Source organism: Ruditapes philippinarum, unplaced genomic scaffold (assembly GCF_026571515.1).
Source record: "Ruditapes philippinarum isolate M1 unplaced genomic scaffold, ASM2657151v2 ctg722_1_1_1_1, whole genome shotgun sequence".
NCBI lineage: Eukaryota > Metazoa > Mollusca > Bivalvia > Venerida > Veneridae > Ruditapes > Ruditapes philippinarum.
This window is the reverse complement of record NW_026856551.1, coordinates 264988-287101: the sequence shown is the minus strand read 5'-3', so window position 1 is coordinate 287101 and position 22114 is coordinate 264988. Positions and strand designations below refer to the sequence as shown.

The window sequence follows — 22114 nt, the reverse complement described above, 5'->3', positions numbered from 1 at the left end:
AGCCGGGCGCCGGACAGCCGGACGGACAATCTGATTCCAGCATAACCCCCTTACAACTTTGTTGTGCGGGGGTATAATAACGACTGTAGCTTCTGTAACAATTAATGCAGTCACCTTAGAAGGATAACTGCAAGAAAAAATAAAGTAGGAATAATTTTAGTACTGCACTGATTGAGCAAATTAATAAAAGTTTAGCAAGGGGCCTATGTCTAGATTCGAAGCTATATAAACATGTGTCATTCACATTAAAGATCTATTTAGCCACAAACACGCTAATATTTATTTCTCAAAATCTTTTAGTTTCAGTTCTCTGTTACAGTTTTGAAAATCTCATTGGCCACATCTCAGAACCATGTTTTACTTCTTTTGCTTTTTGACCATAGTTAAAGTTAGTGTGATTAAGTATGTTGTATTCAAGTCAAAATACTACTTTGTTTAAATTTTGCTACTTTTATGACAAATTTGCTACTTAAATGACAAATAATTTCACATAAAACATTTTGTTTTCAACGTTATGAGCAGCTTTCATGGTCTGGATCGATAATTATCAAAATATCATTATAAACAAATTTGCCTTTTCTTGACAGGAAAATAGAGGCTTTATGCGCCTTTAAAAGACGAGATACAAATATGATTATAAAGCGCATTTCACGTGAAACTTACCAATAATTCGTCGTCTGAGGTAACAGACAATTATAATGCTCATTACCATTATCACAACAAACAGGAAACCGAGAATCCCTATTATCGTGTAGTCTGGAACAGCGAAATCTTCTGTCTCGGTATGCATGTGCGTAGTCGTTGCTATGGTAACAGGTTTTGTGAAGGAGCCATTCGTGCAATGTCCACAGTAGTTTCCGAAGCAATCACCACTGACTGTTTGATAGAAATTTATTTTGTTTTCATCCAGTGTCAGCAGGCCTTCATCGTAGGAACCAATCTAAAATATATTAATGTGTTTTATAGTTAAGTTTTTCTAGTGTACATTCATTAGTCATCATCAGATGCAGTGGCGTACCTACCGATACACCAATACGCACGGGCGTATAAAAATAAAAGAGTTTCGTAAAAAAATCATAAATAAAATCAATAATTTGGGCGTAAATCGATCAACATATTCGTAGCTGCTAATTGATTCCATAGGTATGCTTATGATGTTACCTAATTCGAATTTTCTTTACCTATTAACATGCATACATAGTCAAAAATTCAATAATGAGAAAAGGGAGTAAGCACATATGGGCAAATTGAAACAAAATACATTGCTTGTGTGTGTCAACGGGTAGCCATTTTAGAGAGAATTATTCTATCGTTGTGTCAGACTCGAATCCGAGAAATCAATGTTTAGAGGAGGTATGATTTAAATTATCTTTAACATTTCAGTTTATACCATCCTATGCGAAGGATGAGACTTTTAAACTCAGAAAACAAAATATTCGACCTTTCTACAGAAGCACGGAGTGACGTACACAATGTTTTTATGATATAAACAATTTCTTGGAATTTTCTCTTTATTTTCAACTTGAGTTAAGCTTTGAATTATCAATGTACATATGCTAATAAATCATAAACGTCGTTATATGATAAATTATAAATATGTTACAATCAATTTTTTTCAGAAAAATTAAAATCAATGAAAACTAAAAATTTATTTCATTTTTTACATCTAGATCTATATGAATATAGATCTTGTCTACAACTTGACGTTTAAGGGAGTTAGCTGTATGGAATGTCTTTTTGTATTTTCTGACCGAAGGTCAGTAAATACATAGCAGGCATTCAATCTCTGACACAGAATTTCCCGACAAACCTAACAACAAGTAGTTCCCAAAACAGCTTAAAACTAGCGATTTAAAAGAAAGAAATATTTTTTTTTTGTTACAAGTATCCAACAAATTACAACGCATTCAAAGTTTAAAAGTAGCGTTGTCTTATAGAATTGTCAATAAATGCACAATCACAAATTACGCGGATGAATTTGATTTTAATCAATGAAAATGCTATTTTTAGCGATGTCGATTACCGAATACTACACAAATAAATCTGACTGCCGAGTTGTGGAATATATAGATTCTACATGTCGGACTGTTTGGGCGAGAAGATTTTCGCTAAATTATTTACTTCAATTTTAAACAACAGGTTTATCCTGAACCAAATACCTCGAAATTAATAAGGATTACAAACCTGGAATGCAATGAAATTTCTAAATTTAGAATGACTAGATTTTATTCAGACGATGTTTATATAACTTCTCCGTGGTGCAGGGGTAACGCGCTCGTCTAGTGTGTTAGAGGTCTGGAGTTCAAATCCAAGTCGAGGCAACTTTTTTTTAATTCTTTTTTAAGTGTCTTGTAAAGGAAGCAGCCATGATATGCAATGATAAAGTGTGGCTGTCATAAAAATTGAACATAAATGATTTTTTGATCCAACTCTACTGTAGTTATGCAAAATTCCGTATGTATCAAACTCTGGTGCTTTGCAAGATGAATTATAGTACATAAAATAAACTTATACAGGAAAATACATACAGATATACAGTACGATTTAGATTGCAAAGATCAGAAAATACCACAGAGCTTGCAGCCCTTTGATTATATTAAATGAGCCGCGTCATGACAAAACCAACATAATGGGTTTGCGACCAGCATGGATCCAGACCAGCCTGCGCATCCGCGCAGTCTGATCAGGATTCATGCTGTTCGCTTACAAACCCTATAACAAGTAGAGAAACTGATAGCGAACAGCATGAATCCTGATCAGACTGCGCGGATGCGCAGGCTGGTCTGGATCCATGCAGGTCGCAAACCCATTATGTTGGTTTTGTCATGACGCGGCTCATTTTACCTTGTATAGCTATAAGTCAGTATATTATCTTTAAGTTAGTAACATTCATTAATTGTATATTCATTTCAAATTGTGTACAATAGTTTGGGTCCTACCAATCATTACAGCGAACCATTGACAACATCTATCGTCACAAACTAAACTCAAAGTTTGTTTATTTGACCGTAAAAAAAGAATACAAATATTTACAAAATATATTACTTCAGAAAGTTGTTTCTACTGTGTTATATTATTGAGTATAGACATTATACGTAGTCTCATCTATACATATTTAAAACATAGTCAAATATATAACGAGGACAATCTATAACAATATAAGACACGCCATGTCCAAATTCCTCTATTTTCGCCAATTTTAGATAACGAGTTGGCGAGTCTTTTTATACTTACATGCTTTTATGTGCGTGAGGCATTAACTACGTAATGAAATAACTTAAATATTTCGAATGGAAATTGAAAGAGCAGAGTTGAGGAGAAAAAAACTATTAAAGACAATATTTATTGTCTTCAACATTGACTTAATACGCATTTAAAATATTTTAACGAAGCTAAATGATCATGCGATACTACATTTTAGCTGTCAATACGATAATTTTTCGTTACAATTAACCATTTAAGCTCTTGTGTTTGTATTAAAGTCATACAGATCTTTTTAAAGCATATTTTCCTTGATAATATCACATGTTAAGTTATGGTGAAACGAAAGAAAAATAACAGGAAAAAACTAAACTTGTGAAACCCTTCTTTATCACAATAGAGACACATGGCTTTGTTTTGTTTTTCTAATACTAAATAACTTTTGAACCATTTAAAACAGTGTGCACGTTAGACTTCGTGCAATTTCTCTTACATTCAAAATATGTACTTGATGTTATTTTCATAACTACAGATAAAGACAATAATAGTACAATTAGCTTAGATATCCCTTAAAGCCCTAGTTATAGCACAGAGCTATATTAAATATATAAGTATATTGCGACAATTCGACCAAAGACCTGCACTCGGCGTACACTCAAAATAAGCCGAGGTACGCCCCTGAGACGATAGAATCCAAACGTCGTCATCTCTAATGATATGAAAAATTCAAATTCAAATTACAGCCTTATAAGAATATTTTGATACATAGCCAGACATATTTGATATAATTATTTTTATTTCGGATACCTTAATACACTTTAACATGTTTAGATATTTACTATGTCAACATACATTCACAATGATATAATACATTTAGACTACGTTAACATACACTTAATATGTTTATATTATTAATGCACGGCTTTTTAGGGCTTTGAATTCACGGAAACAAATAACTACTTTTAAACATTAATCAAGATTAGCTACTAGTAAAACTTAATTAGTTTTATTTTCATTGCATGTAAAAACAAGAACGTGTTTGTTAAACACAAATGCCCCCGGCTCAGATTCTTGTCAGTAACACTATTTAAAATAAAGGCTGTATGGGCAAAAGTGTAAAAAATCTATTTTAGCACTGGTGACCTTGACCCAAATGACCCCTAACTCCATCCAAAGGAAGAGTATCATGCAACTTATTTTCCTACCAAATATGAAATAAATCTGTCAATATATAAAGGCTGTATGGGCAAAAGTGTAAAAATCTATTTTTAGCACTGTTGACCTTGACCCAACTGACCCCTAACTCCATCCAAAGGAAGAATACCATTTAAGTTATCTTCCTACCAATTATAATACAAATTTGTCAATAAATAAAGGCTGTATGAGCAAAAGTGTAAAAATCTAATTTTAGCACTGGTGACCTTGACCCAACTGACCCCTACCTCCATCCAAATGAGAATACCTCAATTTTATGTTCCTACAAAATATACAAGACTTCGATAGAATAAGGTTAATACACCTGTAAAAGTGTAAAAAATCTATTTTTGACATTGGTGACCTTGGCCCAAATGACCCCTTACTAGGAAAAGGAAGAGGACCTCCCTTGGTATGACTATTATAAACATGAAAGACATTAACTTAAAAATAAAGGCTGTATGAGCAGAAATGTTTAGATTTATTTTTTTACACAAGTGACCTTGACCTTGACTTAGAGACGCCTAACGCCACAAAAAATTAGAGGAACGTTAAAGGTATCCACCTACCAAATATGAAAGATATCATTAAATAAATTAAGTAATTAGATGGATTTTTTTTTATATATCCAACTTGGCGAAATAGGTTAACCATACAAGGCCCTATTTTCAAAGTGATAAAAAGGGAAATTACTGGGAAAATGGATGGCACATTTATATAACTTGGCAATATCATGTACATTGTATTGATAAGTAAGTGTGAAAAATTTTAAGCCATTAGTTCAGATAGAACATAAGATATTTCCAACTTGCCGGTTTAGGTTAACCATTATTCATTTTTAAGTGCTGAAAAGGCCCATAACTTGGTGCAAATGAAAGCCATAGTTATGTAACTTGCCCAGATCATTATACTTTGTATGGATTAGTAAGTGTGTAAATTATGAAGCCATTGGTACAGATAGAACTTAAGAAAAAATCCAACTTGTCGTTCTAGGTTAACCTCGTACGGACAGACGGACAGACGGACGGACGGTTCGATTACTATATGCCCGGGGGCATAAAAAGTAAAAACAAATTGCGTCAAATAAAAAGGCAAAAAAAATAAATTTTGTTTTCATTTAATAACTATCATAGTTTTCTGATGTGAAATAATTTAAATGCCCAGAACATTAATTACAGATCATCAAATTAAAATATCCATGCATGTAATTTGCCTTCTCATTATTGTTTTACAATTTTCGCGATAAATAAGAAACGAATATTATTTGAGCCGCGTCACGACAAAACCAACATAATGGGTTTGTGACCAGCATGGATCCAGACCATGCGGATGCGCAGGCTGGTCTGGATCCATGCCGGTCGCAAACGCACTATGTTGGTTTTGTCGTGACGCAGCTCATTTCATAAAATGCGAACTCTGTGCCACATTAGGGTTCTTACCAGAAGTTACGTTTTTACGATTTCAATATATTTGACTAGATTTTAATTCTTATATTGCTACTGATTAATCTATCTGTGACCGGGTTTGTTTTGATGTATTTTAGTGTTGTGTTCTAATGCTGTTATAAGTATATGTACATGTACATACATGTACTAAAATCTTTGCAAACAAAAATATTTCAAATAAAATATTAAAGGACCCCTTACCGGTATATAGTCAAGGTCTCCATTTGCTGATTTCTGCACATTGTTCACTTTAAACCCTACGTTTCCATTTCCATCATCTTTAAATACCCTTGCGCCATTTTCGCCACGTGTTATCTCGACTTCCCGAATGTACTTTACAACATTTGTTATATACTGGAAATATTTTTGGCACGGAAATGTATTCCCCTGCGGCAAGTTTGGATTACAGAATTCCTCCTGTGACTGTTTAAGGCCACGAGCCAACGCCTGGACGGCAACCGCTGTATGAACAATTCTGTGGTCCTCTACAAAATGTGTGATGTTATCGTCAGAAAATTTCAAAGTTTCGTCGCAAACAATGTCAAATTTATGTCGAAAAGTTTGAGGAAGATCACACTGAAAAGTTTCTTCCCAATATTCAACAAACCATGGATTTCTAGAGTGCATCGCAGTCTTTGGATTAAGGCTCCTTAAATGATGTTCTAAGGGTTTTCCTGCTAAACTTTCCACTTCATTCTTTAATGTAATACTTCCTAGTGTCCGCTCCTTTCCTATGTCTAATATATACTGTCTATCTCCCCAATCCTCGCTTGCAAGAAAAATGAAGTCGTTTTGTTCCTTTCTATCATTTATAACTTTAAGAAATTGTTCAATTCTTGCTTCAGTTCCAAAGTAAACTACCACGTCAGCTCTTTGAACATTCAGTCTTGAAAACACACCAATCAGTTCACTGTCTGAGTTATCATCACTCACATCGCTTATCCCTTCTGGTGATGCAGCAATACATATACCACTTTGATTTGCAAGTCTAACAAAAGCTTCCATTCCTTTGCTACCGTAGTTATTCTCAACATACAACAAACTTACATAACTCCAGCCCATACGTTTAATAATGCTGATCATCGCCCGGGCTTGTTCGACATCACTTGGAACTGTCCGTAGAAAATACGGAAAATTAATTCGGTCGTCCAAATCGGGGGAAGACGCCGAAGCAGAAATGACTGGAATTTTCTTCTCGGTCATGAGAAATCCCACAGGTATAGTGACCGAGCTGCTGACTGTCATTACAACAGCAGCTATTCTCTCGACGTCAATTGACCCACCGGTATAAGGGTTTGTAAGGGAAACTTCCCCTGACAATATCTGACCAAGCACTAGCTCCGTCTGAGCAGAGCTGTAACAATCGTCAATAGCAATTGCACCAAACTGTATACCTGTTTCATTTCTCATTTGTTGTACGCTAAATAAAAACGCTTCAATTGTAATAATATCCATCTGAAAGGTGCGGAATTTGGAACATCTAAATGGGTCATTCGGATCTGTTTCATGAACAGCAAATACACCCAGTATAAATGTTTCACCATCAAGAAAGGCAAATGAGATATCTGGTATGTTTTCACATATCGCACATTCCTCGTTACATATTGACGATGCCATCATTTCCGTGCGAAACTCCGTAAAGTTGATAGAGCTGCCACGAAAGTCACCAATCTGTGAGGAATACAATAAACAAAAACTGGGGTTATTTACAATACATCTTACGTTTGAAATATATTTCGTCAATATAAGTCATTTCGCGTTCTTCTAAAAAAGATTTAAAATCATTTATGTAAATAAATGTAGTGTTTATCTTTTAGGTCTTGTAGATTTTGAAGACACACCAAAACTACTAAGGGTAATATGGCGACTTTTAAGAAGAGCAAGTGCCCCCATCGTGCAAGATGGTTTGAAAGCGAACCCAAATCACTCAGCAATGTAAGCTAAATTGACAATGTGTCTGTCCTCAAAACGTTAAACCAATTTCAACTATTTGAGCAAATTGTTACAGAACTGATTAATAGAATTCTATTTTGAGGTCTATTATGTCATATGTTATATCATTTCATTATTATTTAAAGTCATGGTAAGTAGAGTGGTTTACATGTAAACATCTACTTCATTTTATCAATGATTTGACGATTACTTGCAGATATGTTTTATAAAAACAAGAAACTAAGCAGTAAAGAAACTTGCCTTTGTGACATTATCTTGATCTACAACAAATATAGCATACAGGCTCATGTCAGCATTGGGTAAAAATTCACCATTGTCCTCAAAACTTGCTGTTCTTACGTCATCGGCGAACTCTTGTACTGTAATTATGTCAGCAATATCTGCATACTTCACTGGATGATTCTGAACATCAGACAACTTGAATTCAAAAGCAGTTCTTAGTTGGTCACACATATAACTAGAGCAGTATAATTTAGTTTGTCTCTGTAACGCGGACGCAAACACATACACGGCGTCAATTGTTGCTGCAATGTCTTTATGAGTGATATCTGAAACTTCCGTATCACCTAAACATCTTATCAAACGTTCAATATCGTCTGCAGGTGACTCTGATTCCGAAAACTTTCCCGCCAAAAATTCCTGTACGTCTTTCACGTGATTTACAGTAGGTGAAATGATATACATTCCTTTTTCAAGACCACTAGAGGAATCAAACGGCACTGAAGTATCTTCAGGGTTTTCTACGACTATCCAGCTGATGTTAAACATTACGTCTTTAGAGTAACTCAATTCCGTTTGCATACTACGGTATATATTACGTCTGCCAAAGTATACAACACGCAATGAATTGTGCTTTGTTTTCTTCCTCTGTTGTATTAGCAAATCCTTCTTTATGTCAGGTCCTGTCTGGAAATAAAGTTTTAAACAATATTACTCTGTGTCTGGCAATAAATCAAACATGATAATCAAGTGCTAAATCTTTTCCAAGCAATCCGAAAAGCAAGAACAAATTAAGGTAAAAAGAAATTAATCTTAATCAAAAGGTACATAGTTACGATGAAAATGTTTCAACAGTTGTCAGAATATCTGGGTATATTATATAATTATGATATAGCACATTTTGAATTAACCTGTTTCGTTAAAGCCGCAGCAAATCTTTTTCCGTTCGATGCAAAAGATTTTGATATTTTATAAAGTCATGGAAACTGAGTTTATAAAAGATCACTTACATAGTTAAAAAGAAATAATTAAAATAACATCCCCGTTATGTGAATATTCATTTTAATTGACATGCAGTATAAGAAAACTTTTGTAAAGCAGGACTTATTTTTGAGAAATCTGATAATGATTTGTTAAAAAAAAATATATACGAAATAATGACAAGATAATGATCAGCAAAATTCATAATTCATATTGCTTTTTTTAGGATGTACGCTGTTATTTATACGAATGGTCCAGTTTTCTAAAATTTACAAATCATTTATATTGGAGCCAATATCAAACCTTACCACGTTACATATCTTGAATTTACTTGTTCACCCAAACTATTCATCATCTTAGGAGAAGTTTACAAAATAAGAAATGATCTAATAGCAGACAGTACAGACCTTGACCGGACAGCAAAGATTTAGAGGCTGATCTTAGTCTACACTGGACGCATAGGTACTATTATTTGTCGCCACCGTCTATTCTATTATATTAAGAAAGTTCAGTAATTATACCTCTATACTTTGTATACTGTCTACACATATGCCATTGGCTTTGCTGATTTCTTTTAGTTTGTAAGCACCGTATCTACCAAAGTCGTCGTCTGTATGCACAACCGCTACATATGTTAATCTAAGTTGCCGGAGTAAGTCAGCGGTCGCCTGAAAAATATTAAACATACATTTGTATTATTAAAATAGATTTCTGTTCATTATGTCTGTGACAAAATGATGTACACCAGAAATTTTTAGATATCTGAATTTGTAATTCAAATCATATTAAGATTTGGTGCTTCCTTTTACACGTTTTCGGCCATACCTAGCTAAATGATATTTTTAGTGATATATTTAACTACTTTAAACGTATTAATTATTATTTCATAAATTAATGAATGTACACGACTACTTTCAAGGTATTAATCATTATTTTCATAAAGTAATTAATGTACAAAACTAAAGCTTCAAGAATCCGTGATTTTAATTTCTTCTTAGAGTCTATAACATTCTCGCTCTTTCATGGTAATAAGCAAATTTCAATTTTAAGATGTACTACGCTGAAATTTGAAAATAGATATTGATAATTGTTAAACAGTCTTTTTGTAAATATGAAGTAAAAAGTGTTTTGTCTTCACACAAAGTATATATAATATGAGTTATGCTTTAAATCCTAAAAACTTTTATAAGTTGGCACACTACAAACATACAGTGTCATTTAAAAATCTGGCTTTTTTTAAAGCAAGAATCAGCTTGACCCGTAATAAGGAACGGAGATTTCCATACATAGTTTGTACGTTCTTTTATTTGAATAAGACATATTCAGTAAAAAATTTATAGATTTCAAAACATTTCTGCAATAAAAATATTCTACTCAAAGATGAGCATAGTCTTTTAGCAAAGATAGATTATCTAAATCAGAGGCAGAAAGTGTATTTAGCTCACCTGGATTTGTTGAAGGTCGTTTGGCACGGTTCTGTAATAGTTGGAGTACCTGGTTAGGTTGTGATAGGTAGCATATGGTCCGATCACTGGTAGCTGGCTTCCTCGCAGAGCATATAACATGAACTCTGTTGTAGTGCTGTTTGATCCCCCAATTATCCCTGTAATGAAATAAATAAAGCTATTATATCTATTGTAAATCGATCCATTTTTTCGCGTTAAAAAAAGCTGATATTATAAATTTTGTCAACTTATCACTTTACAAATACAAATGTCTGGAAAAAAGTGATCCCCGGAAGCATTAAAAACAGCCAAATTACACGAAAATTGAAGACTCGGTTTGATTGCGTCATGAGGGATAATGAAAAAATGAAAAATGACACATCCCTCACGCCTCCTAGCACCGGCTTTAGCGGTACGAGCCGTACTCAATTCTCAACACTTAAAAGTGCTTCACTCAATGATCCCGAAGAACCAGAAAAGTGTAATTACATTGAAGTGAAGTACACGTATTGGGAAGTGACAATAAGTGACAGTAAATGAAGAAGTTGTCGGAATTATAGCAGCTAGCAGTAGAATAGCTCATTTAGCGATATTTATAGTGTCTTCAGTTTTCTCATTACGGTGAAGATTTTGATGAATATTGCACATGTACTTTGTTAGGAAGGTATCAGTCTTACCATGTGTCAATAGAAAGTACGGCATACATGTTTCTACTTCTTAATTCGTCAATTAATAATAAATTGGCATTACTAAAGTTTTGTCTCAACGTCATACCAGACAAGGTAACATAGCAGAATACAACAATAAAACACATTTCGTTAAAAATGCATTCTGTAAAAGTGCATGGTATATAACTATTACACTCATTTTACAGTTTAAAACACTGTAAAAACTTAATGTATTTGGCTATTTAACAAAATATTTTACAAGTTTACAAGTACAAAACACTAGTTTAAAATACATTTATCTGAACTGAATGTTATTTTGCAAAGATTTTATCATCACATTTATTTATGAAAGCAGTGGTTTTTGTGAAACTACATTGTCATGGTAATTGGTGCAATCTATGTAAACTTTTACTGGTAGAGGAAGTGTGACTATGTGTGCAGGAAGTGTGACTATGTGTACATGAAGTGTGACTATGTGTACATGAAGTGTGGCTATGTGTAGATGAAGTGCGACTATGTGTACAATGAAGTGTGACTTTGTGTACAGGAAGTGTGACTATGTGTGCAGGAAGTGTGACTATGTGTACAGGAAGTGTGACTATGTGTACAGGAAGTGTGGCTATATGTACAGGAAGTGTGGCTATGTGTACAGAAAGTGTGGCTATGTGTACAATGAAGTGTGACTATGTGTACAGGTTGTGTGGCTTTGTGTACAGAAAGTGTGGCTATGTGTACAGAAAGTTAGGCTTTGTGTACAGGGAGTGTGACTATATGTACAGGAAGTGTGGCTATATGTGTACAGACATTAGCAGCGCTACATCTGAAACAAAACTTTTCATTTTCTTTCACCCTACTGGCTATCTTCCTGACACGACTTTTCATTTTGTATTAAAGCGGTTTAAGTCACATAAACACGATTTATTTGACGGAAGTGGAGATTTTCTCTCAGAATCTGATTTCACTGCGTGATATGTTACTAGTCATCTTTAATTAAAATTAAATTGAGGAATGCATTTACCTATAAAATGCTGAATTCCTTAAATGGACTAGTCAAGCTTCCATTTTTTGGAACTGTCCATTATCAGATTGGGGATATAAATTTTAAGTTTGTCAGCCGACAATAACAAGTCTGGTCAGACTGTACTGCGAGCTGGCCTGTGTTTTTCATATACTAGTCGCAAAGGCTAATCAATTTGGTTCCAATCAGGTAGGTGCTAATTTGTGAACATATTACAATTTCTGTGACTATTTGGGACCGAGGTTAAACTTACCTATATTGCATGAATCTGGAGCTGCATCTAGGCATTGTTGTGTACCGAGGATAGGTCCATCTAAAATATCAAGGGCTCGTGCCATGGTGTTCCTTGGTATACCACAGTCATCGAAGACATCAAAACCTGTATGAATACAAGACATCAAAACGTGTATAACTTTAAGTCATCAAAACCTGTTTAAATATACGACATCAAAACCTCCATCAATATAAGACATCGAAACCTGTATAAATATAAGGCATAAAAATCTGCAAAATATAAGACATCAAAACTGTATAAATATAAGACATCAAAACTGTATAAATATAAGACATCAAAACTGTATAGATATAAGACATTAAAACCTGTATAACTTTAAGTCATCAAAACCTGTATAACAGTAAGACATCAAAATGTGTATACATATGCAAGACATCAAAACCTGTATAAATATGCGACATCAAAACCTGTGTCAATATAAGAGATCAACATCGGGCTCGACAATGTCATCAAAACTTGAATAAATATAAATCAAAACTGTATAAATGTACGAATTCTATAAATGTAAATGTGTTAGAATGTGAAGAACAGCTACCGAGTATAACGGGATTCAATCTTAAAAAATCGAACCCAGTAAATCAATATTAGATTTGTATAAGACACTGAATGTCGGATTTTTACGAGCTTGTGTGTGTTGTAATTGCATAATCATGTACTCTAACATAAAAAAGTGTGCAAACATGCCTTTAACTTATCATTCAACCTTTTTTGTACTTTCTTTAGACTTATATTTGTACACTTAAGGTGACAACGTTCTCAATATTTGTAATCATAAAAAATCTAATTACAACATAAACTGATATTCAATCACATGAACAACGATTCTTATTCATATAAGATGATAAATTAGACATCCTGGGCACGTTATAAGTAGCGAGATAACAAACGAGCAACCTGTATTAATGTGAACATTTACGAGCATTTGTGTACAAAACCAACACGAACAAACTCTCTTTATAAATTGTTACGGTAATATTCTGATGCACTGGTAGCTTTTTAAAGATGATTCAAGTTCAAAGAAACTTATAGGAAACGTTCGAACATTTGCGAACGTTAACTTATATGTATTTAGAACAATAGCATGCTAAAGTTCTACTTTATATTTGTATTATACATACCCTTATGTTTAAATAACTAATTTAACATGAAATGGTGGATAAATAAACATGTTTGATTAGCTATATAATAAATAGACTATGTCTGAACTTTTAAAATACATAAATGCTTATAAAGTAAACATTAGCACACGTTTAAAAAAACGGTATTTGCTTAACGCGCGGCAATAAAAAAAATCTCTTAAACTGTTTTGATTGAAATAGCAGCAAATCTGTACCATATATTTACAATCTTGTCCGCCACAGATACAACAACTATAGTATAAAACATTTCTCAATGAATGAAAGTGTAAAGACAGTTAAAATATGTTTTGAATACAAAAATGAGATGTTATTATAAGTGATGCGTGTCAGGAATGCGCGGTGAGGGGTTTATCCACGTAAAAATCTTTATAGTTCATATTTCACACACAAGCAGATGAAATTTTGTCATTATTTGATATATAATAACACTAGTTCGGTTACCTAACAAAGAAATGAGAAATTTAAAGCCACCTTTTGATGGAAAATGTTTGAGGATATAATTTGCAACATCCGGGGCTCGTAATAACAACTTTACTGTTCGTAAAATTTGAAAAGAATACGCTGTAATTTTAACAATCTCCTCAAACGCAATTTTAAAATAATTATTCTCAAGTATATTTGGGTACCTTTTGTATATGAATAGCGTTATTAGATGGACTTACAAATTGTCCTTTTATACAAGTTTTTCGTTCACATTTAAGGCAACACTCTTTTCAGTCCATTCAATTTAATGAAAATTGTCACAATAAACATAATTTGATAGATAAAAATATATACTAAAACAACAAAACCCTTTTATTCCAATGATATGATATGCATGTCAACAGACTGTTGACAAACAATTGCAAAAAAAAACAACAAAAAAACATGTAACAATTTTTACACAAGTCATATGGTTTTTCACCAAAAAGTCAAGAGCGTCTTTATGTTATAATGATTGATACATTGTATAAAGTATTTTAAGATATATCCAAATAAATAATCGAAAGACAAAATGACAAAATTTGTAAATCACAACTTCTTTGTTATTTGTATTAAATTCTGTCCATACACGTTACTTTTCCGTTTTCATGTATGAACAATCATATTAAAAAGACCATCTAACATAATCACACGTCTGACAATATACAAACCAGTTAATTCTATTCGAGGAGTGAATTTAAGACTGCATTTACTTAATAATAAACTGTCTGGTAATACAAAAAAATATTTGAAGATTTAATTATTTATTTTAAGTAACATATTTCATATCGATTTCATGTTGGGGGTAGCACCGAAATTTCGGATTATTTTGTGTATAGCCACAAATATGTAAAACTTTATGAACTAAAACCAATTGCGAAATGAACTATTTATGGTAAAATTTCAAAATAGACCTTTTGATAACATGATGTTTAAAACTGTTTTCTTTTAGCAGTTTAAGAACGATAAAACATTTTTTCAATAATTATGTCAATGAAAGTGAACAAATATAAAACAGAAACACACGAATCATTCACTTGTTCCACCTGCATTGCAAAAAGGTCTTTAGAATAGGTAGTGTTCATTCAACAATGATTCCATTAAGAACTCAGAATGGATCAGTTTCGCTGATTGGTATTTCGCTATAGCACTGCACATTATCAGTGGCAAAAAATGTTCAAGTCTTGGATGAGCAATGTTAATATTTGGAGCTGTTTTGGCTGATGAAAGTATTTTAATTTTCCTCTCGTCAGGCGACAAACTATCACACGTAAGCGTTTCATTCAACCATTGCTTGAATGCGGTTGCCCATGCAGGTGGCGGTGCCCCAGGTTTGCCTCCCTTGTGCGTAGCAAAACCACTACCAATAATCAACACGTTTTGTTCACACAGTTCTGATAGAGATTCTGCAATCTTTAGATGGTCACTAACTTCCATGTTCTTTAGTAGAGAGAGCTGACACACTGAAAAATAAACTCTAGATAATAAACTATGAAAAATGATTTTACATTATTATGTGTTATCAAAATTAATATGTTGTTTACACACCTCAAATGAAAAAGATTACATATGTACTTATATTTTATATCATGAGTATACTTTTATATCATGAGTATACAGCTTATATAGTATTGATACATTTTATACTTAGTTCTATTTTATATGACCAGTTTTGATCTGTTTATGTGTCCGCATCATGATCATAATGATAACTGTTATTCAGAGTTGGGCAAATGTAAAGCCACACGTAAAAAATAGACAAAAATAGGTGTTAATACTGACAGCTGGTAATTTCTAAGCTTTAAAGAAACGTATATACATGCACATTCACTGACCATAGCTCCTAAGATGAACCATTCTTTAACTGATATAATTCTATGTAATAAGCCTATGTCCAGTCTGTTATGTATTGCGTAAGGCTATATTATGTTTTATTATTTCTTAAATATTTTATTTTTTAGCCGACTTGAAGATGAAAATGACAATTTTCATAAAAACGGGGATACTGAAAAATTGACGATATTAGAGATCAGAAAGTTTGTAAAACTCGTAGCAATTTTCAATGTAGCCATATAAAATTGTTACTTTTATGTTTATTCTCAGAGGTGATACTGTACATGACATTGAGTATACAATATTGCAATGGATGCCTCGTGTGACGTAATGTTCTAAAAAAGTAAGCATTATATTCAAACTTATTTTTAGTTTAAGTAATTGTCAAAATTAATGGTTTTATTGATACTTTACTTTGAAACCTATAAGAGATAGAGATTATTTAACAGATAAAATAGAACACACCTGGGATATCTGCATCAGGATAAACAAGTTTTAGTGGAACAAATACTCCATGGTCCAACCCTCTATCACAATTCTCCTTACAAGTTATTCCACGCTCTTCAAGCAGACGTTTCACCTTTCTTGCAACTTCCGGTGCTCCTTTCACCGGCCATGACAGTTTGTACATTTCTGGCGGGAAATTGTAGTAGTCATAGTAGAGTGAATGCTTGGAATTGGTATTTACAGTACAGACAGATTCCTCCCAATGCGCGCTAATGACTAAGATCGCTTCCGGTTTCTTGAGTCCATGTGTTTTCACGAGAGTTCGAAGAAAGTCAGCTGCTTTTGAATCTTTGTCTAAACCATTGAACATCGGCATCGTTTTCACATCAAGATAATAAGAAGGTCCAGCTCCATGTGACAGAAACAGAACTGGTTGTAGTGTCTCCATTGTTTAATCCACACGACACACGCAATGAACACCAAACAAGTTTTGAAATAAAATGACTTTAAAGCTTACTTACATTATAGTTTTGCGGTATGTATTATTTTATCTGTGACAGACAACGTTTGTCCTCATTTATATACTAGAATATATCATTTGCTGTCCTGAATTATGACCTCTAAGGCAAATTGATTTATTGGCTTATAAAGACTAGCACTGACTCACTGGCATGGCTACCATAGCTAATGTGAGACGAGGATGCTATTTATTTATTTTTATTATGGGATGATGATTGTTTATATTCTGTCATACATCAATGTATATTCAATACATATTTTATATTGATTCTATGTTTAGATAAATATAGAATCAAGTGTGCATTTTAAATCAACATTACAGTAAAAACCCTCAATAATTAAAACCATTAATTATATTAAAATATGTCATATACTAGTACATGTTTATGATTTTCTTCCTTTGTAAGCTACACAAGAAATGTTTATGTAATAAAACATTAAAATGACCCCAAGCAGTCGTAGTTTTTTGTTTCTCTATATTTAGATATTTTGTTACACTTATACATTGTGTGTATTTTGAACATTAACAATTGTTATCATGCCAAAATTGGTATGTTTATTTATGCAAGATAAACTCCTGTATTGCTTTAAGATTCCAGTGCATTCTTCTTTATCTTATAAGTTGTTATTTTTCGTAGATTCATGTCCCATTAAATTATATAACTGAGCTTATATAAACGTATTAAATCAAAGGCGATGAATAAATAAATGTTCTTGATTTGTTTTGATATCATCGGCCATTAAAAGAATTATTTATATATGTAATGTTCCTGTGTTAGTAAGCAGATCTTGTATTGTTTGATAAAACCTGCTCGCAACCTTTGCGAAGCTCGGACTCATTATCCCTAGGTTGAGGAGACATGTTACCTCCCGAGCTTCTGTTTACTTTAACTTAATTAAATTATGCTAAAATAAGTGCCTATTCTGTTAAGATAAACACATGAAGTCGGATGTTACTCGCATTGTGCATATTGATATCTCTTTAAGATGTTAGCTCAAAGTTAAAGGCACGACCAGACAATTGCACGAGTTCAATGAGACATTAACCAATGTTTTATTCATAACCAAAGTAAAATATTAACATGTCCTTATACCGTGCAAATATTATCGATTTTCGGGAGATAAAAAGCGATCTGATTTGGATGCTTAAACTGTCATGTAAATATTTATCAGTCATTCATGCAAATCTTACAGTGAAAACTGTCAGATAAATCAATACTATTTTACGACATATAGAAAATACTTTATCGTAACTACTTTATTGTAATTACAAGCTATTATACAACTAAATACACGGAAAATACCACTACAGTTTTGTATTACAATTCTATGTCGCTAACAAATCAAATAAAGGCATTCCTTACAAAAATTGTTAATGTTTTTATGACAAACAAAATGTCAATCAACGTTTGTTATGTATCCATAAAGATAACGTGCATTTTGCTATTTAAAAAAAAACCCATAAAATGTAAAGAATGCACATATAGTTAATTATAAAAGCCAAGGTTTAGAGAAAAATATTTCCTGACGAATGTATATAACTAGTCAACTATGTCTGCAAAATCAGGTAATATGCAACTGAAATAGCGGTCGCTGTTGACAGATGGTCTGTCAAAGTTATAAAATTGCACTATTATTGATACATTTGGATAAAAGAAGTAATGATTGTATGTGGTCTTTCTTTCTCTGAAGGTTTTCCTTCTGCAGAGGTCTGAATGAAAATAACATCTTTAAGTAACAGACTTGCTCAAGAATGTAAAAAAGTCTTTATATACAGTCAAGGTCATATCAAATAATTTTAAAGTGGTCTTTTGTAATATGTTTAATTTTCTAAATTTGAAAATATTTGCCAACACTTTGGGAGTCTATGTCTGTTATAGTAGTGTGGGGGTAATGAGTTCTAGGTTTATCAAATTATTTTTAAAGAAATAAAAAAGTCTACCTATTTTAACTCCTTCTGTGAAGTTGTTCGCGTTCATTCTATCAACCACCCATTGCATAGTAGCAAGACGTTGAACTGCCGACGGCGAAATGGTACCGCTACATGTATCTCCGTCGGGAAGTCTTATTGTGCTTATTACAGAAAACTTCACGTCGGCATTTGGATTGATGGAGAATGATAATCCTGGACACTGACCACCCTGGCCGTCGACGAGATAACCATAACACAAAATACTGCATAAATAAATCCAAGCAATTCTCAACGACATTTTCTTTCAGGAATAGCAAAGGTGAAAATAAGTTGTCAGAAAGATAAAGAGAATACTTCTGATAAATTAGCAGATTCACATGTTTTATCCATCAGTACCCATCCTCTTTTAGCACGTTTCTCCCTCAAAACTTATTCCATCTTATTTATACGCAGATTCCAGTTTTACCTTTTTATTTACCTGCTACGAACTATACACATATCCATATTTAATATACACTCAAAAACGAAACTTTACTACAAATATCAAACATATTTTTTTTTCTTTTCATAAATTTGACATGCTTTTATGAGCACGTAAAACTTAAACTTAAAGCCCGAATGAAAACGTGTATGTACATCTCAATGAAAACGGATATTAAGTATGTTTATTTAATAAATCCCATTAACCAGTAATCCATGTCAAAAGTCGAAAAGTATATACTTCTATTTTATATATATGTATGTCAGCTTAATGACTTCTTTACGAAACAATCTGCACATCACATTGTTAAAACCTCCTAATGTACCTTTAATTCATGCAGAAATATTGTCCTATACTGTTTTCATACAACCATATACACAGGATAGGCTTCGTTTGGTCAAAATGTAAACACTCCGTAAAATTCCTTTTTACAGGTAAATAGAATACGGTAGAAGTAATTTAAGCCTATATTTCTACCTAGTTTATATATTCGTTTATCTAAACACGCCTGGGATTTTCACTCGTCACCTACTGATAATTTTATGATTTTATCTTATTTCGCGAGACCGTATTTTCAACATTTTTTTATTAAATGATAGTTTCCTTTAATGAATGCTACGACGCACACAGGTATGTGTGTGTACCTTTAAACTTCTCATTAAAGTTTTGGCCGACTTGTTTTCTATGTGTATACGTTTTTTATCTGTGTCACAAGACCGCGTAGTTCAGTGAATTAGGGACAAAATTAAAATTTGAAATAGTTTAAATGGAAATTCAATGAAATGATACCCGCGGCGAGGTTTACGGTTTCATTAAAACGGTCATGTTGAATGAAATAACTAGTCATTTTACTCTAGATTATCACTTTAAGGGGAATACTTAAGAGAAACTAATTGAAACCACGACAGTCGCTGTTTACTCGGTGATGATAAAACGTAACAGTGTATTTGAACAAGGGAGCAATTTGAGGTAAATCTCATCCTTGATCTAATAAAACGTGTCCTCCGACCAAATAAACAAGTTAAACTGATCACCTTTTGGAATCCTGTTATTTAATATATCTCATATTGTTTAGAAATTGATCAAGGTATCAAATATTAATAAGGAAATACTTTATATTCCTTAAATCCAAAAGCCACGTTAAGCATCTGGGACTTAACATCAATATTGTTTAGAAATTGGTCAAGGTATCAAATACATGTATTAATAAGGAAATACTTTATATTCCTTAAATCCCAAATCCACGTAATGCATATGGGACTTTACATCAATATTGTTTAATATATCTCATATTGTTTGGAAATTGGTCAAAGTATCAAATATTAATAAGGAAATACTTTATATTCCTTATATCCCAAAGCCACGTAAACCATCTGAGACTTAACATCAATATTGTTTAGAAATTGGTCAAGGTATCAAATACATGTATTAATAAGGAAATACTTTATATTCCTTAAATCCCAAAGCCACGTAATGCATCTGGGACTTAACATCAATATTGTTTAGAAATTGGTCAAGGTATCAAATACATGTGTTAATAAGGAAATACTTTATATTCCTTAAATCCCAAAGCCACGTAATGCATCTGGGACTTAACATCAATATTGTTTAGAAATTGGTCAAGGTATCAAATACATGTGTTAATAAGGAAATACTTTATATTCCTTAAATCCCAAAGCCACGTAAAGCATCTGGGACTTAACATCAACCTATTTAACATACAAGTATCTCAGATGAAGACGAATTGATCAAACTGTTATAATGAAACTTTTAATAAAATTTTACCAAATGTTATCAGTTACTAATACTTTGAAAAAAGAAGTATGTTTAACCTTTCGTCAATTTATAAATTGTCTATTAAGACTGACCTAGGGAAGCTGGAAAAAAATAGCCGTTGATGACACGCGGTCGTCAAAATATGTCCTATTATTGTTGCAATAAAGTCTTTAAGAGAATGCTTTCAAATTGGCATTTACTCGAAGCCCGTATGTGACGGAGTATATCGTATGTGTGTCGTTATTATATCATATGTTTATTTACATCCAATACATTTATTTCCTCTTTCATGTTGATAAATTGCAATTATACTAAAAAATATTATTGTTTTTTGCGCTTAATGTCTCAGAAACATTTTGTTCCTTCTTAAAAAGGGGCAAACAGGAGTTTTTAATGTTTAATTAATGTTTTTTTTGCATGTTAGAAGCTCCTTACTAAGAAAGTAGCTTTGAATGTGAAGTAATTTATCATAGAAGTAGTATACATGTACTTGTACTGTAAACAAATAAAGTATTTTGACTTCCATACAAAATACTAAATCATAATTACTGTTCTCATTTGCAAAAAAAAAACAAAAAAAAACAAAAGCAACAGATGGTTCAGGTAAAAAAATGGCTAATGAGTACTTTTTAGGAAACTATAACAGAACACAAAAAATAGTAAACTTTTGAGAAATAAAGGCATATGATTGTCCATGATTTTTAAGAGCCAAATAATTTTGTTGTTGTTGTTAATGATGATGTTATTGTTGTTTCAAAATTAGAAATATTTAAAACATTACTCAGTTCATAAAAGCCTTTTAAGATAATGTATGTGTTGTCTTTTTTAATTGATAAACGTTTACTTTTCAAATATTACCAGTATACTTTTTATTAGCTCGTCCTTAGTAACGCATTTAACAGGTCTTAATTTCAATTTTGGATTTAGTTGCAGTCTAGATTGGCAGCAAATTTGTTATGTCACTGAACTAAATGGTACTGAACTAATTGATGATAAAATATCTTAGTTATTTGTTACTGCATATGCTCCATATATCTTATTGGCCTGTAGTTTTAATGATGGAGAAATATCGGAGACGACCTTAGTGAAATTTCTCTTATATATCTCCTACTATTTTCTGCTATTG

At 32.6% G+C, this 22114-nt stretch overlaps 2 protein-coding genes across 2 annotated transcripts; both read right to left on the bottom strand.

Moving 5' to 3' along the window:
• Positions 1-619: 619 nt before the first annotated feature.
• On the bottom strand, positions 620-19817 carry LOC132746953 (uncharacterized). Its single transcript, XM_060736243.1, has 7 exons — positions 18762-19817; positions 12378-12503; positions 10439-10596; positions 9515-9661; positions 8034-8699; positions 6042-7511; positions 620-940 (listed from the first exon to the last, which is right to left on the bottom strand). Exons 1-7 carry the CDS (start codon positions 19027-19029, stop codon positions 635-637), a joined length of 3141 nt encoding a protein of 1046 aa, XP_060592226.1. The 5' UTR covers positions 19030-19817; the 3' UTR covers positions 620-634.
• Positions 14275-16881, bottom strand: LOC132746954 (uncharacterized). The gene is made up of 2 exons (XM_060736245.1): positions 16319-16881; positions 14275-15483 (listed from the first exon to the last, which is right to left on the bottom strand). Exons 1-2 carry the CDS (start codon positions 16746-16748, stop codon positions 15086-15088), a joined length of 828 nt encoding a protein of 275 aa, XP_060592228.1. The 5' UTR covers positions 16749-16881; the 3' UTR covers positions 14275-15085.
• Positions 19818-22114: the final 2297 nt, after the last annotated feature.